The 13406-nt window shown below is 39.2% G+C and overlaps 1 protein-coding gene across 7 annotated transcripts in view; it reads right to left on the bottom strand.

The window, feature by feature from the left end:
- AKAP7 (A-kinase anchoring protein 7) overlaps positions 1 to 13406 on the bottom strand; it is a 123252-nt gene that overhangs the window by 96147 nt on the left and 13699 nt on the right. For all 7 annotated transcript variants that reach the window (XR_015132394.1, XR_015132395.1, XM_086316534.1 and 4 more), the window contains exons 3-4: positions 12075 to 12214; positions 3726 to 3862 (exon numbers count right to left, since the gene is read on the bottom strand). Coding sequence is in view for 5 of the 7 variants with exons in the window: in XM_086316534.1 (XP_086172660.1) it covers positions 3726 to 3862; positions 12075 to 12214 (277 nt within the window). In the remaining 2 variants the exon portion in view is untranslated. The remainder of the gene's footprint in view (positions 1 to 3725; positions 3863 to 12074; positions 12215 to 13406) is intronic.

Below are 13406 nucleotides of genomic sequence, written 5' to 3'. Positions count from 1 at the left end.
AGGCAAGAATACTGGAATGGGTCGCCCTTTCCTTCTCCAGGAGATCTTCCAGACCCAGGGATTGAACCCAGGTCTCCTGCATTGTAGGCAATCGCTTCACTCACTATACAGCTACCCAAAATGAAGCCACACCTTGAATCTCATCATCTTAAGTGTCATCTTAAAAGTTGACACTTCAGTCACAAACACTTACTTCCCTGGTTCCCCAAACTAGAAGCAAATCTTCTCGCCTTTGAAATTCCATTAATACTTTATACTTTATGAAACACACCACTTTTATCACATTTTTCTATTACAGTTTTTTGTATCCATATGACCCAGTCAACTATAATGTATAATACATGAGCACAAGATCCATTCACGATTCATCTTTATTTCCTCCAAAGCACTTAGTTCAGTATCTTACAGGTGGTTGATAAACAATGTTGGTTGAACTGCAAAATACTATCTTGTCTGTATAGTAAACTTCAAATATTTCTTAATTTTTCATTGCAACTTAGTCAAAAATAATTAATTGCTAAGTTGCAAGTATCTGGTCATCATTTTCTAGCAGAGCTACAACTCCCAGTACTATAAGGTAGCACAAGGATGTGACTTCAATTCCTCAAATACCAAGCAGACTTGCTAACTATTTAATTTTTAACAGAAAATTGAAATTTGCAAACACATATTGTAAACACAGGGCTAAATGACTCAGAGTGTCACTATGCTCTGGACAGTAACTCTTCAACAAACGATACCACGATTTAGGGCAAGACAGTGCTTCCTAGTTCAGGACTGTTCCATGTACTGACTGCAGGTGGTTTAGTACCACTGACCCCTGCGCATAAAATGCCCATGGCACTCCTTAGTAACTGTGACAACCAAAATCAACCCCCCTCCCAAATAATTCTAAAAGTCTCCTAGAGAAGGAATGTAGACATTATAATATATTGAGAACACACACCCTCACCCCAACCCAACTGCATAGCACTTAACAGTATTTCTAGCTAATTATGTGTTCATCAGTAGAGGCCACTGAGTTACATGCTGCTGCTGCTCAAGTCGCTTCAGTCATGTCCAACTCTGTGCCACCCCGTAGACAGCAGCCCACCAGGCTCCTCCGTCCCTAGGATTCTCCAGGCAAGAATACTGGAGTGGGTTGCCATTTCCTTCTCCAATGCATGCTAAGTCACTTCAGTCATGACCAACTCTGTGCAATCCCATAGACGGCAGCCCACCAGGCTCCACTGTCCACAGAATTCTCTAGGCAAGAACACTGGAGTGGGTTGCCATTTCCTTCTCCAACTGAGTTACATACAGGAGGCCATTCATACTTGCAGCAGACTCATCTCTTCCACCTCTTTCATGAACTTGTGCTCATCTTCTCCCTCCTATCTCCATCCCACCCCCTCCCTCAATCACACTCCATGGAACAATAATAAAGAAAACCAACTAGTTCTGGTTTCTCCGCTGACCAGCATTCATTTAATTCCTAGAACTCTCAGCTGCTTCATATGCATAAGAAAGATGACCTTTCTGTGTGGCCAGACTCACAACACTTGTTAAGGAAATAAAATAATACTTGTTTGGGAAATAGAGGCTGACGAGCAGAGACTAAAATATATATACATGCCATGGCCAAGACCCATTTTTGATAATAGAGCTAAAACTTAAACTTATCAATCAATGGTAACTCAGTCTTCTTTGGTTTAAAAAGGCCTCTTTGGGGTACAATTATTCTTTAACTCAAACTTCCTTTCAGGACTGCTTTTCCCTTTCCTCTCCCCTCCTCCTTCCCAGGGAACCCAGCATACTTTTGTATAAAGATTGAAGAAGGTCTTTGGTTTGCTTGCTGTTTGGGTTCTCGGAGATGCCAGATTCAGGGGACTGGTCTGGTCATATCCCCAGGTACCCTTCACTGGTGTCCACGAAAAATCACGTGTCCCTCCTGGGCACTGCATTAGCAGGCCCTGCTGAAGTATGAGACCTCTGTAGGGGCCTCTGATCAGGAAACATGGATACCTGGCATTGCCACTGTCCCTCATCCCACCCCTACCGATCCACCGATTCTCTGTGAACTTCCAAGTCTACCTACCAGGAAACAAGGAAATTTCTGGATTCATCTATTAATATATACCCTGATAGGCAAAGGGGAATTGGAGGAACTACCTGAGGTCTCTGTGTTAGAAATCTCCCTCAACGCTAACCTCCTGGCTGTGTGGAAGCACATTCTTCCTTGAGGTCCCCCAGGGAAGAAGGAATTCTTCCTCCAGACTGCCTTCGGACTTGAGACTCTACTAAATCAATTCTCACCCGGGTCTCCAGTCTGGCAGACTGCCTTGTAGATTTGAAATTTGCCAGGCCCCACAATCACCTGAGCTAATTCCTTAAAATAAAGCTCTACATATAGCTACAGTGTACATACAGATACATCAATATATCTATATATACAAATGAAGACCCATCCTACTGGGTCTGTTTGCCTGCAGAACCCTGACTCGTCCACCATTCTAACATACAGAGTGCCACCCATTTTCTCCTGGGCTTGCATCTTCTTGTGTTGCATTTTCTATGACTTCTTTTAAGAGCATCAGAGTATTTCTTTTTTTTTCTTCTGATTGGCAAAACGAACAGTGAACGTGAGTTAAGTAAAATCTTCCGGTCCTCTCAGTCATTGTATCTGCTTTTGGGTGGAGCACATTGGGACAGATGAGAAGACTGATCCCTAAAAATATGCAGTTCTACTATTTAAAAGATATCACCACTAGAATCATAATTTGACTGTATATTTTGAGTTACTACTTTATTCTTTTCTCCCTTATATTTCCCCTTTCCTTCGCGCCCTCCCCATCCAAGTCTTATTATTCATTCCCTCAGGAGACTATATGTCAGGGTAGAAAACAGAAGCTGTAACCTGTAATTCTGACTTTGGCTATCCAAAGAGCTTAAGCTTGAGCTTAATCCAGAGAGCTACACAGAACAAGGCGCACTCATTCCAACAGTGTCCCAGAGAAGTGGAGGATGAGCAAGGTTTCTCCACTGTGGGCTGGAAAACAGCAAAGACTCATACTCAACTTGTGTGGCACAATTCTGAGTTTGGCGGTGCAGAGTATACAGTATTCTAGTAATGGGGTGGGGGTGAGACTGAAACTGTCCACTGATCTAGTAAATGACAGCTCTAATAGCTAATAATATTAAGTGCCTACTATGTGCCAGGCCCTATACTAAGTGTTTACATGTGTCAGTACTATTATTTTCTCCATTTACTTAAAAAATGATTTGCCCAAAATTGAACAGCTTATTAAGACATGGTTCCAGAATCTTTACCTGGAATCCTAACCTAAATGGTCAGACGCCATAGTGCTTATATAATTAACATGGACAAAATAACTGCATAACAAATGCATCTGATAACAATAACACAGTTCAAAAGTATAGATTAGGGGCAATTCCCTGGTGGTCCAGTGGTTAGGGCTCTGCACTTCCACTCCAGGGTACAAAGGTTCAATCCCTGGTAGGGGAACTAGGATCCCGCAAGCCATGTGTCACAGCAGAAAAAAAAAAAAAAATACAGATTAGGAAGAATATTGTACAGCTAATTCTGTACCTTGGCTTGTTGATTGCAACAAATTATAACAAAGAATGTTTCTTTAGAATTTCAATGCCTCTTTGGGTTCTGTTATGTTTACTCATATTCAAGTAATAACTTGGAAAACAATATTCCAGAAAGATGTAGTACTCACACGTTTATGTCATCTTCATTCAATAACTGCATCACTAGTAGGGTAATATGAAAGGAGCCATCACTGCTCATTGCTCTGGCCAGTTGCTCATCTTGTCGTATTATTGCATTTTGCAGGATCTTAATTCCTTTTGTAATCTAATCACACACAGACAAAACAGAGATTAGGTAAGCAACATTTCCTTACAGCAACATTTAAATTGAGAAGAAAATAAGTAACGATTAAAATGAGAACACTGTCAGGATTTTCAATCAAATCATGCTTGTCTACCTATTCTTAAATATCCTGGAGGGATAACTCGGAAAGTTTAATGGGATGTATAAATGTTTTAAAAATTACACAATGCTTGTCCATCTTAAGAGCATAGCCCAACATCCTTCTTTTACAGACTGGGTCCCTGACTGAGTGGAAAAACTCAATGGCTATGTATCTTTCCAGAAACTTATCCCTGGAATATACAGTATGACTCACTATCATTATGATCTTTCCTAAAAATAAGAGCTTTATTCTTGCCACAGAAAGGTCAAATCAGCAGACAACATTCCATTTCTGCTGGCAGTAATATTTATTTGTCTCCAAATGAATGTGTCTGAGAACCCATTCTTCATGGCCTTTAAGATCTTTCAGGACAGCAATAATTCAACAGGAATGACTACTGTCATTTCCCCAGACATGTGAGGCGGGGCATAACCATGGTGAGAGCTGCACAGAAGGCTAAACGCGTATGTTTACAAAACTGTATCCAAGCAAAATTCCTGTACAAAAACTGTATCTTTATCCAAGCAAAATCCTTGGTCCCTCATCAGCTCACCCCTCTCAACCTACTGAGAACAAAGAAGAATGATGACTTTTCCCTCCTCTATTTCAAGCTAGAGACAATGCTGTGTGTGCTAAGTCCCTTCAGTCGTGTCCAATTCTTTGCAGCAGTAGGGACTACAGCCTGCCAGGCTCTTCTGTCCATGGGATTCTCCAAGTAAGAATATTGGAGAGGGCTGCCATTCCGTTCTCCAGGGAATCTTCCTGCCCGAGGGATCAAACCTGTGTCTCTTACGTCTCCTGCACTGGCAGGTAGGTTCTTTACCACTAGCACCACCGGGGAAGCCCAGAGACAATATTAGCCAACTTCTAAATGGAAAATAGCTTGAACATAAACTAGCAAACCAAGCGATCCCCAGAGGAAAGAGTGCACATAGAAGCCTGGAGGCAGCAGGATTAGAGAGAAAACGACAAGAGAGGAGACTGGCAAAAGCAGCAGAACCCCCAAAAGACAGCAGAGATAAGAAAGAGCTGAATCACGAGCGTTCCCATACAGACAAGCTGTTTCATACTGAACAATCTTTCCATTATCTGCAGACTGTGACTGGACAAATCATGAGGTGTTGGCCTGGGATCTGACTTCCCACAGATCTTTACAATAAATCCTCTTCACCCAAATAACCTCAGCATTTCTCTATTCCTTGCAACCTGGAGAACAGTAACACGAGAAACAGTGTTTTCCTGGTGGGACGATACGCAATAACACCTAAGATTTCCCAAGGTACGATGTCACTTTCCAGACACCCAACAAAAGAATATTGATAGCCTGGTAGTTAAAATGCTCCTAATAATAATACACAAAGGTCTTACAGTCCGAGTTTCCTCTACCTCTACATTGATCAAATTAATGATGTCCCCGAGGACACATTTCTTCCTCTCCATGTCTCACCACAGTTCTTGGTAATACAAATAAACACAACGTTGAAACAACAGTCCCCTTCTTGTGTGGTCACTAGGTTTCAGGCACTAGAGTAAGCATTTTACATCTATTCGTTCACTAAGCCTCCCACCAATCCTGTGAAGTAGGTATTGGTATTGTCTCCATTAAAATAAATTGAAACACAGAAGACTTAAAAAAAAAAACTTTTCAACATCTTAATACTACCCACTCTTGGGCTTCGCTGGTGGCTCAGCTGGTAAAGAATAAGCCTGCAATGTGGGAGATCTGGGTTTGATCCCTGGGTTGGGAAGATCCCCCAGAGAAGGGAACAGCTACCCACTCCAGTATTTTGGCCTGGAGAATTCTACGCACTGTATAGTCCATGGGATCGCAAAGAGTCAGACATGACTGAGTGACTTTCACTTTCAACAGCCACTTTCAAAACCCAAAATAGCAAAGGAACTTGAGAAAAAGATAAATTACAACAGATGAGAAAAGATGAAGGAAATATCTGGAGGAAAAGATCCAGGAGGGAGGAGGAGGAAAACTGGCCAGAGAATTGTAGAAGAAAAGGTACGAGGAATGTGTTTTTGAGAGGAGACAAGGATAGGGGCAACATGAGGGTATTGACTCAAGTCATGAAACATCAAGGGAAAAAAGACATTTAAAGGAGATTTTGAGGAAGTCTTACTGGATCCTGTGTAACAGAACACATGTGTGTGTGTTAGTCACTTAGTCGTGTCCTACTCTTTACATCCCCATAGACTACAGCCCACGAAGCTCCTCTGTCCATGGATTCTCAAGGCAAGAATACTGGAGTGAGTTGCCATTTCCTTCTCCAGGGGCTCTTCCTGACCCAGGGATCGAACCTGGGTCTCCTGGATTGAAGGCAGATTCTTTACCATCTGAGCTATAGGGAAATCCCAGTAGAATACATGGGCTCAAAAAAGCCTTTGGTGTAAGCCCACACTACTCTTCGAGGATTTTACAGGTGAACTTTTGAGAGATTTTTCCAGGTGCAGTGAAGTCCTAGACTGGTTTACAGGAATACTGAAGCAGCTGAAGAAGATCCATGTTCATGTGGGAAGAACCTAGCCCAGTGCTGAGTAAAAATCGTACATGCTCTAGAATGTCAGACTCAGAACAGTATAAATGCATCTTCAAATATTAGCTGGCACAAAATGGTAATTCTGGCTTAAATAATCATGAAAAAGTGGTTTAGGATGAGAACTTTTTAATACAAAGTGAAGCAAATTAAGGGTGCTAGACTTGTATCAGAAATCCTGGATTTTAATAACAGGTCAGCCACAGGTGTAACCCCACAGACATCACCTAGTCTCACTGAGTCTTGGTTTCTTTTCAATTGTAAAGCACTGCCAAAGTTACAATGGCAACCCACTCCAGTACTCTTGCCTGCAAAATCCCATGGATGGAGGAGCCTGGTGGGCTGCAGTCCATGGGGTCGCTAGGAGTTGGACACGACTGAGCGACTTCCCTTTCACTTTTCACTTTCATGCATTGGAGAAGGAAATGGCAACCCACTCCAGTGTTCTTGCCTGGAGAATCCCAGGGATGGGGGAGCCTGGTGGGCTGCCATCTATGGGGTCACACAGAGCCGGACATGACTGAAGTGACTTAGTAGCAGCAGCCAAAGTTACAGGGATGTGTTAAAGGTCAACACACAAGCTACAGGAAGGCAGACAAGCTTAAGGAAAGCACTTCACCACATCTGCCTAATATAAAGTCTGCAACACTGCCAGTATTATGAAAATCAGGGGTTCTCTACCCCAAGGGACATCTGTCAATGCCTAGAGACATTTTCATTGTCACACCTGGGGTCTGCCATTGCACTTAGTGGGTAGAGTATCTGCATTTTCATAAAAATTTAGTCTTTATTCTAAGCTCAAATACTAATTATATATAAATTCAGGACAATGCTCAAAAATTTGTATATTCAGCATTTTAGTGCAATGTCCTATTATTTAGTGCAAAAGAGTTATAGACCATTCACATCTTTGAATTATCCAGTAGCTTATAAAACTGCAAATTAAAATTCATAAAACTTTTGAAGACTATCTCTCTGAAGTCACACAGTACTTAAAATGCAAAATTAACCTCGACCTATGAAAATTCTAAAAGACAACCTAATCAAGTAATGTATATCTAACTATGCTTTGATGCCTCAAATTAATTTATATATTCCTTGATATCATCTTTAAAAAAATTTAATGCTTTTTATTCTTAATTGCATTCTTAAAAGATAAAAAGAAAAAAGGAAACTACTTCAGAGTCTTCTCTGTATGCCATTTTTAAAAGTACCAATGTCATTAAAGGCCAAAGGAAACTAATTTTTATAGCCACTGTTTAAAATTTTACAAAGCCATTGAAGCTTATCTGTTATCATAATCCCCAGCCACTGGCAGTATTGAACAATGCACATTTTTTAAGCCTAACATTACAGAGCCATATTTAAATAGGATACTGAAAGAAACTTAAAAAAATAAAAGCTTATTAAAATCTTAAATATTTCATCCACTGAGTAATTTTCTTTGTATTTAGAGAATAAAAACAGACATGCAACTGCTAAACCTCACCATGAAGCCATATTCCACATGCCTAAAAATAAAAGCAATAAGAAATTTCATTTTTGTATGTTAAGCTTTCTAGTTGATTCAAAGCATACATGAGCCCACAGAAAATGCCTTCAAGTCAGTATGTGAGGGAGAGTGGTTACAGTCTAGCACACAGAAGGACAGTGTCCTTTACCTCATCTTTTGACATTATTTTTGGATTTTTTCCTAAGCTGTTAACATACATCATTCCTAAATTTTCTGCCTCATTAAGGTTTAACAGAATTATCACATCAGTTTGCTACCTAATATCTCTTCAAAGACAAATATAGTCATTTTTCTTGCTTGTCTACAGGATGAAAAAAACTTGAAAATTTGATGATAAAGCGGTAAGTAGAGTAAAAGTAAAAAATCATCTGAAGGTAGGAGAATTTTCTACATCTACCAAGTGTTTAACATGCATGATGACATCATGTACTTTCACAATTGTGTTTCCCAGAAAGGAACAGAATGCATAAATCATATTTCATCTTTTCATAAGACCAGTAATTTTCACATTACAAAATGAAATACAAAATTAAATGTAACAAATGCCTTTTAAAACTCCTAAAGAGTATCATATTTTTCCATTGGTATAGAACTGTCATCTTACAAAAAAATTAATGCATTCTTAATTTCAATTAGCTTCCTTTGCATTTTTCATTATTGACTTATATTATTACCTCTTATAAGAAAGTATATAAAACCAATACATGGGCAAATCCACCTAGAAATAATAATCGAGCAATTCTAGTCAGTTAAGAAATATTTAGGATTCACTAAAATACCATTCAATTTCTCCTCTTTATTTTTAGTTTTAAATTAATGTATAATTGTAGGTAATGGAGAAACACAGCCTCATATACATGCAATTACGATATGTTTACGCATTCTAATTCATTTTCCAAATCTACTTCTTAAAAATACAAAAATCATGACCTTCCAAAACTAAAGCATTCCAAATGTCTACTAATGTGTTTAAAAATCAAAGACCCATGTAAGTCTGAATCCTTTTTCCTTTAAAACTAGATGCCAACAAGTAGAGGCAAAAGTAGAGCGGCTCATTGTCAATGTGCTAGCTTCCAAAAGCTTGTTTGCAGGTCACTTAATTGGAACTTGGAATACAGTCTCCCATTGAAACAATGTTATAAATGCTGCTCCTTTTCCCAGGACTCCCCACAAAAGCCCATAAGCAGTTTCAAAAGAAAATTAACATTAGATACTTTCAAACAAACAAACAAGGTGCTCATACAGAAGATATAAAAAGGATCTACCTCATCTTGTCCTAGTCCCTAATCCTCCTCCCTATATAGGCATTAAGCTTTGTTACCCACAAGTCAGTCTCTTGAGAGAGAAACATTAAATTCTTTGGTTTCCAGGTTATTTGAAACTTGTGTGCCCACTATTACAAGTCATGGACCTCCTTGAAAACAAACTATCACTGAACCTATATTACAGAAAACCAGCATGTGTCACACCGAATCTATTATTTGTAAATTTGTTCTGGTTGGAATTTGGTATGCCGGAAACATCTTCTGCCCTGAAATGACAGTATTTTGTGTGTGTGCACCTCTATTCCTGCCAAACTCTGTTCTAGGTACTGGGAAGGAGCTGTAAAACTGTGAGGAGGACTAACAAGTGTCAGATTTCAAGGATGACAATGGTGGGGATGGGGAGGGGAGGTGACCTAGTCAGGGTGCTCATGGGTGGGAGAAGTTTGAGCTGAGATTTTGGCATTAACAAAACCAAAAGGAAAGAAAAGAAAACTAGCCAGAGAAAGCTTTCCCACAGGCAGGCGGAACTGGCAAGTTCAAACAAGGTCAGAGGGGCTGAGATGGAGGTCAAACCATATAGAACCTTCTAGAATATGGTAAAGCCTTTGTCTTTATCCAAATATCAATGGGAAGATACTGAAGTGCATAGGATGAAGGTGATGTGTCCAAATTTGGGTTTAGAAAATAATCATTATCACCTTCACTTTACACCTCAAGACACTGAAACTACAAAAATTAGGTAATGTGACCAACATCCACAGTGGCATTTGTGATCCAGCTGGTATCTGAGCAAGGTTGGTCAGGCTCCAAAGCCTGTACTATACCCACTTTCTACAGAACCTGCCAGCAGCAAAGAGGCAGAAACAAAGGCTACACTGACTTACAGGGTAAAAACAAAGGGTTGGCAATGGTTTTCTTTCATCTCCTCCTCCCATCTTTGTGACCAATCTAAGTGTCAGAAGAAAAGAACCTCTTCACCCTCTTTCCCCTCAGCACCCTTCCCCGCCGGCCTTATTCTAGCACATCACCCCACCAGTCTTCACTGGAGGAGGTGGGAAGCGGGCCCAGCGCTGGCGGGGGCTGGGGCAGGCTGGAGGGAATGCAGAGCTGCTGCTCCGACCAGGGGAACCAAGAATAGCTATTTAGAGAAGAGCTCACCCAACTTCTACACACACAGACTCTGGAGTGGAACAATGTCTAAGCAAGAAACCAAAATAAGGAAACTGGCATCTCTTCCAATCACAAAAAGTGTGGGGATGTCACTAGGCCTGTTTCACGTGCAGTTTCCTCAGGACCTAACCTGCTCTCCTATAATGCCTGTAGGTACACATGATCCTAAATCTCACAGAAAACCTGTCTGAATAACTTACAAGTATTTTAATATTTGTCAAAAACATTAAACTTGCCATTGGCTAAACACTTAAGGGCTATTTTACAGTTAACCTACCACTACATACCAGTAAAATCAAACTTTGATTCTTTACTGTATCAAACTCTAAAATTCTGTATTGCTAGGTAATTCCACTTATCTATGTATCTTTTCTTCCCAAGTGAACTATACCTCACAAACTAGAAGTTTCCTGGAATGCCCCAACAGAATTTGTTCTCTTTTATATTTATTTCTTTGATTTCAATTTTGTTTGCTTTGATTTTTAAAAATTCATTAGCATTCTGTAGAAACATTCTAGTTAAATAAAGGGAGAAACAACCTGAAAATATGCCCAGTTAAGAGATCAGAGTCCACAATCAAACAGGAATTCAGATCTAGCTCTGAAGATACAAAATGGCCAAGTATAGAAACAGTCAGACTTCCAAATGAGACGTTCTTTCCTAAGGCGTTACAATTCCTATGTCACTGCTCTAAAAGGCTTAGCTACTACAGTTTTCTGTCTCAGTCATGTGAGGGTACCTTACTGTGGGACAATTGGCTGGTTTCATTTCCTATTACTGATGGCACCTTAAATGTTCAGACTTTTAATAGATTTCTACCAAGTTTATTATACACCATTAAGTTGGTACAACAATGAGTAATTTTTGAAAAAACTATATTGCAATAATCATTACCATAAACTGGACTGCTGCTGCTAAGACGCTTCAGTCGTGTCCAACTCTGTGCAACCCCAGAGATGGCAGCCCACCAGGCTCCCCCGTCCCTGGGATTCTCCAGGCAAGAACACTGGAGTGGGTTGCCATTTCCTTCTCCAATGCATGAAAGTGAAAAGTGAAAGGGAAGTCGCTCAGTCGTGTCCGACTCTTAGCGACCCCATGGACTGCAGCCTACCAGGCTCCTCCATCCATGGGATTTTGCAGGCAAGAGTACTGGAGTGGGATGCCATTGCCTTCTCCAATAAACTGGACTAAGCAGCAACAAATTCCAGTTTACTTTCCCCACAGAGATTTCAGAATCTTTTTTTTTTTTTTTTAACCAGCTCTCTGCTTCTGAAACATTCTTCCATTATGATGAACAAAACTTTAGAAAGAACCTTGACATGCTATCTGGAAACATTTTTTGAAGTGGCTTTTGTAAAATTGTCATTTAACTGTGATTGCTTAAATAATATTTTCCAAAATTATTGTTTAAATATATTCTATAGTCCCTGTATTTTATATTCCCTATGTGTGTGTGTATACTCCATATTTTCTGCCCAGCTAAAATGCCACTGAAGACTCTTAAAGGCTGAAAGTAACAGGGCTTACAAGCATTTAGTGCACCTTAAATATAATTTAGAATAAAATATAGTAAAAATACTTAAAAAAAAAAAAACAGCACCTCTTTGTTGGTGATTGGAATGGATAGGAAATAGTTGGGTTGATAATCTTTTCGCTTTTTTTTCCTCTTCTTTATTTGCTCTTTATTGTTGCATTCATTTTCTTTACTTCTCTCCAAATTTACTTTAGGAACATCAGTGACTAGAGAAAAAAATTCAAACAATAATATGTCTAATGCAGTTAAACAAAGATAATATAATCAGTAAAAAAAAAAAAAAGCACTATACAACTAGCAATCATTCATAATTGTCATTTTCAAATCTAAAATAGGAATTGACAAATTCTTCTGTAAAAGACTTCATAATAAATACTTTAGGCCTCGCAGATCATACAGTCTTAACTACCCAAGTCAGCTGTAGACAAAACACAGCTGAATGGGTACAAATGTTTTCCAATAAAACTTTATTTACAAAGCAGATAGTTAGATCTGGCCCATGTGCCATGGTGCACTAACCCCTCATCTGAAGTATAACTAACAACCATTCTCTTCCCCTTGCCACAATTTTCATGATGCTAGGAAAAATCATTGTTTCTCCATCCTGTAATATGTATATTCCTAACTTTTACAACAAAATCACTTGCAGCAGTGCCACTGAAAGTTCAATTTCTGGCTAATGTCACACTATAAACAATTAGCAAAAACTGAGAGGATGCTTTATAAACTTTCAGAGCAAGTAGGCAAAGTAATTTTGTTTGTTAAATTCTGGCTTCTGTTTTGCAGATCTTTTTCTTTAATGTTTTTTTCTAATAATTAATGTTTTATTATATATTTCACAAAAGTATCAGCCAGCAACAAATAAACAACTAAAGATAAAAAAATAGTCCTTAACCACACCTAACTTGAGAAACACTTACCACGCTTTTTTAAAGTCATCTTCAAAAGACATTTCTAACAACCAACAATTCTTATTATGAAACTATACTCCTAGAAATAATTTTCAAATCAATGTGAAATGCTTTTTTTTTCTTTAACAGATTCTATCAGGGGCTTCCACATGCATGGAAAACTACCCTTAGTTTATATTTCAGGTTGTGTCTTCTTGAACAGTAAAGTACCTCATAGGGACTTTGTAAACTGCAAATATATATCTTCTGAGGTATAATTTTGCAGAGGAGGAGGAAGTACTTTGCCTTAGATTCAGTCTTATGAAGTTGGTCTCACCTTTGAGATCAGCTCTAACAAACCATAGTGACCTAGAGCACAAGATCTGTGCATATCTAACTAAACTCCTTATTTTACATACAATGAACAGAAGAGAAAAAAAAGTTTCAAAAACAGCTCAGTGTCACAGAGTCAAACCTGGTATCCAGACCTTTCAAAGCTCTCCTAGCG

Source organism: Bos grunniens, chromosome 9 (assembly GCF_055505025.1).
Source record: "Bos grunniens cultivar Pamir isolate PY7600 chromosome 9, Bosgru_T2T1.0, whole genome shotgun sequence".
NCBI lineage: Eukaryota > Metazoa > Chordata > Mammalia > Artiodactyla > Bovidae > Bos > Bos grunniens.
The sequence above is the reverse complement of the archived record's forward strand: the minus strand, read 5'-3'. Positions and strand labels throughout refer to the sequence as shown.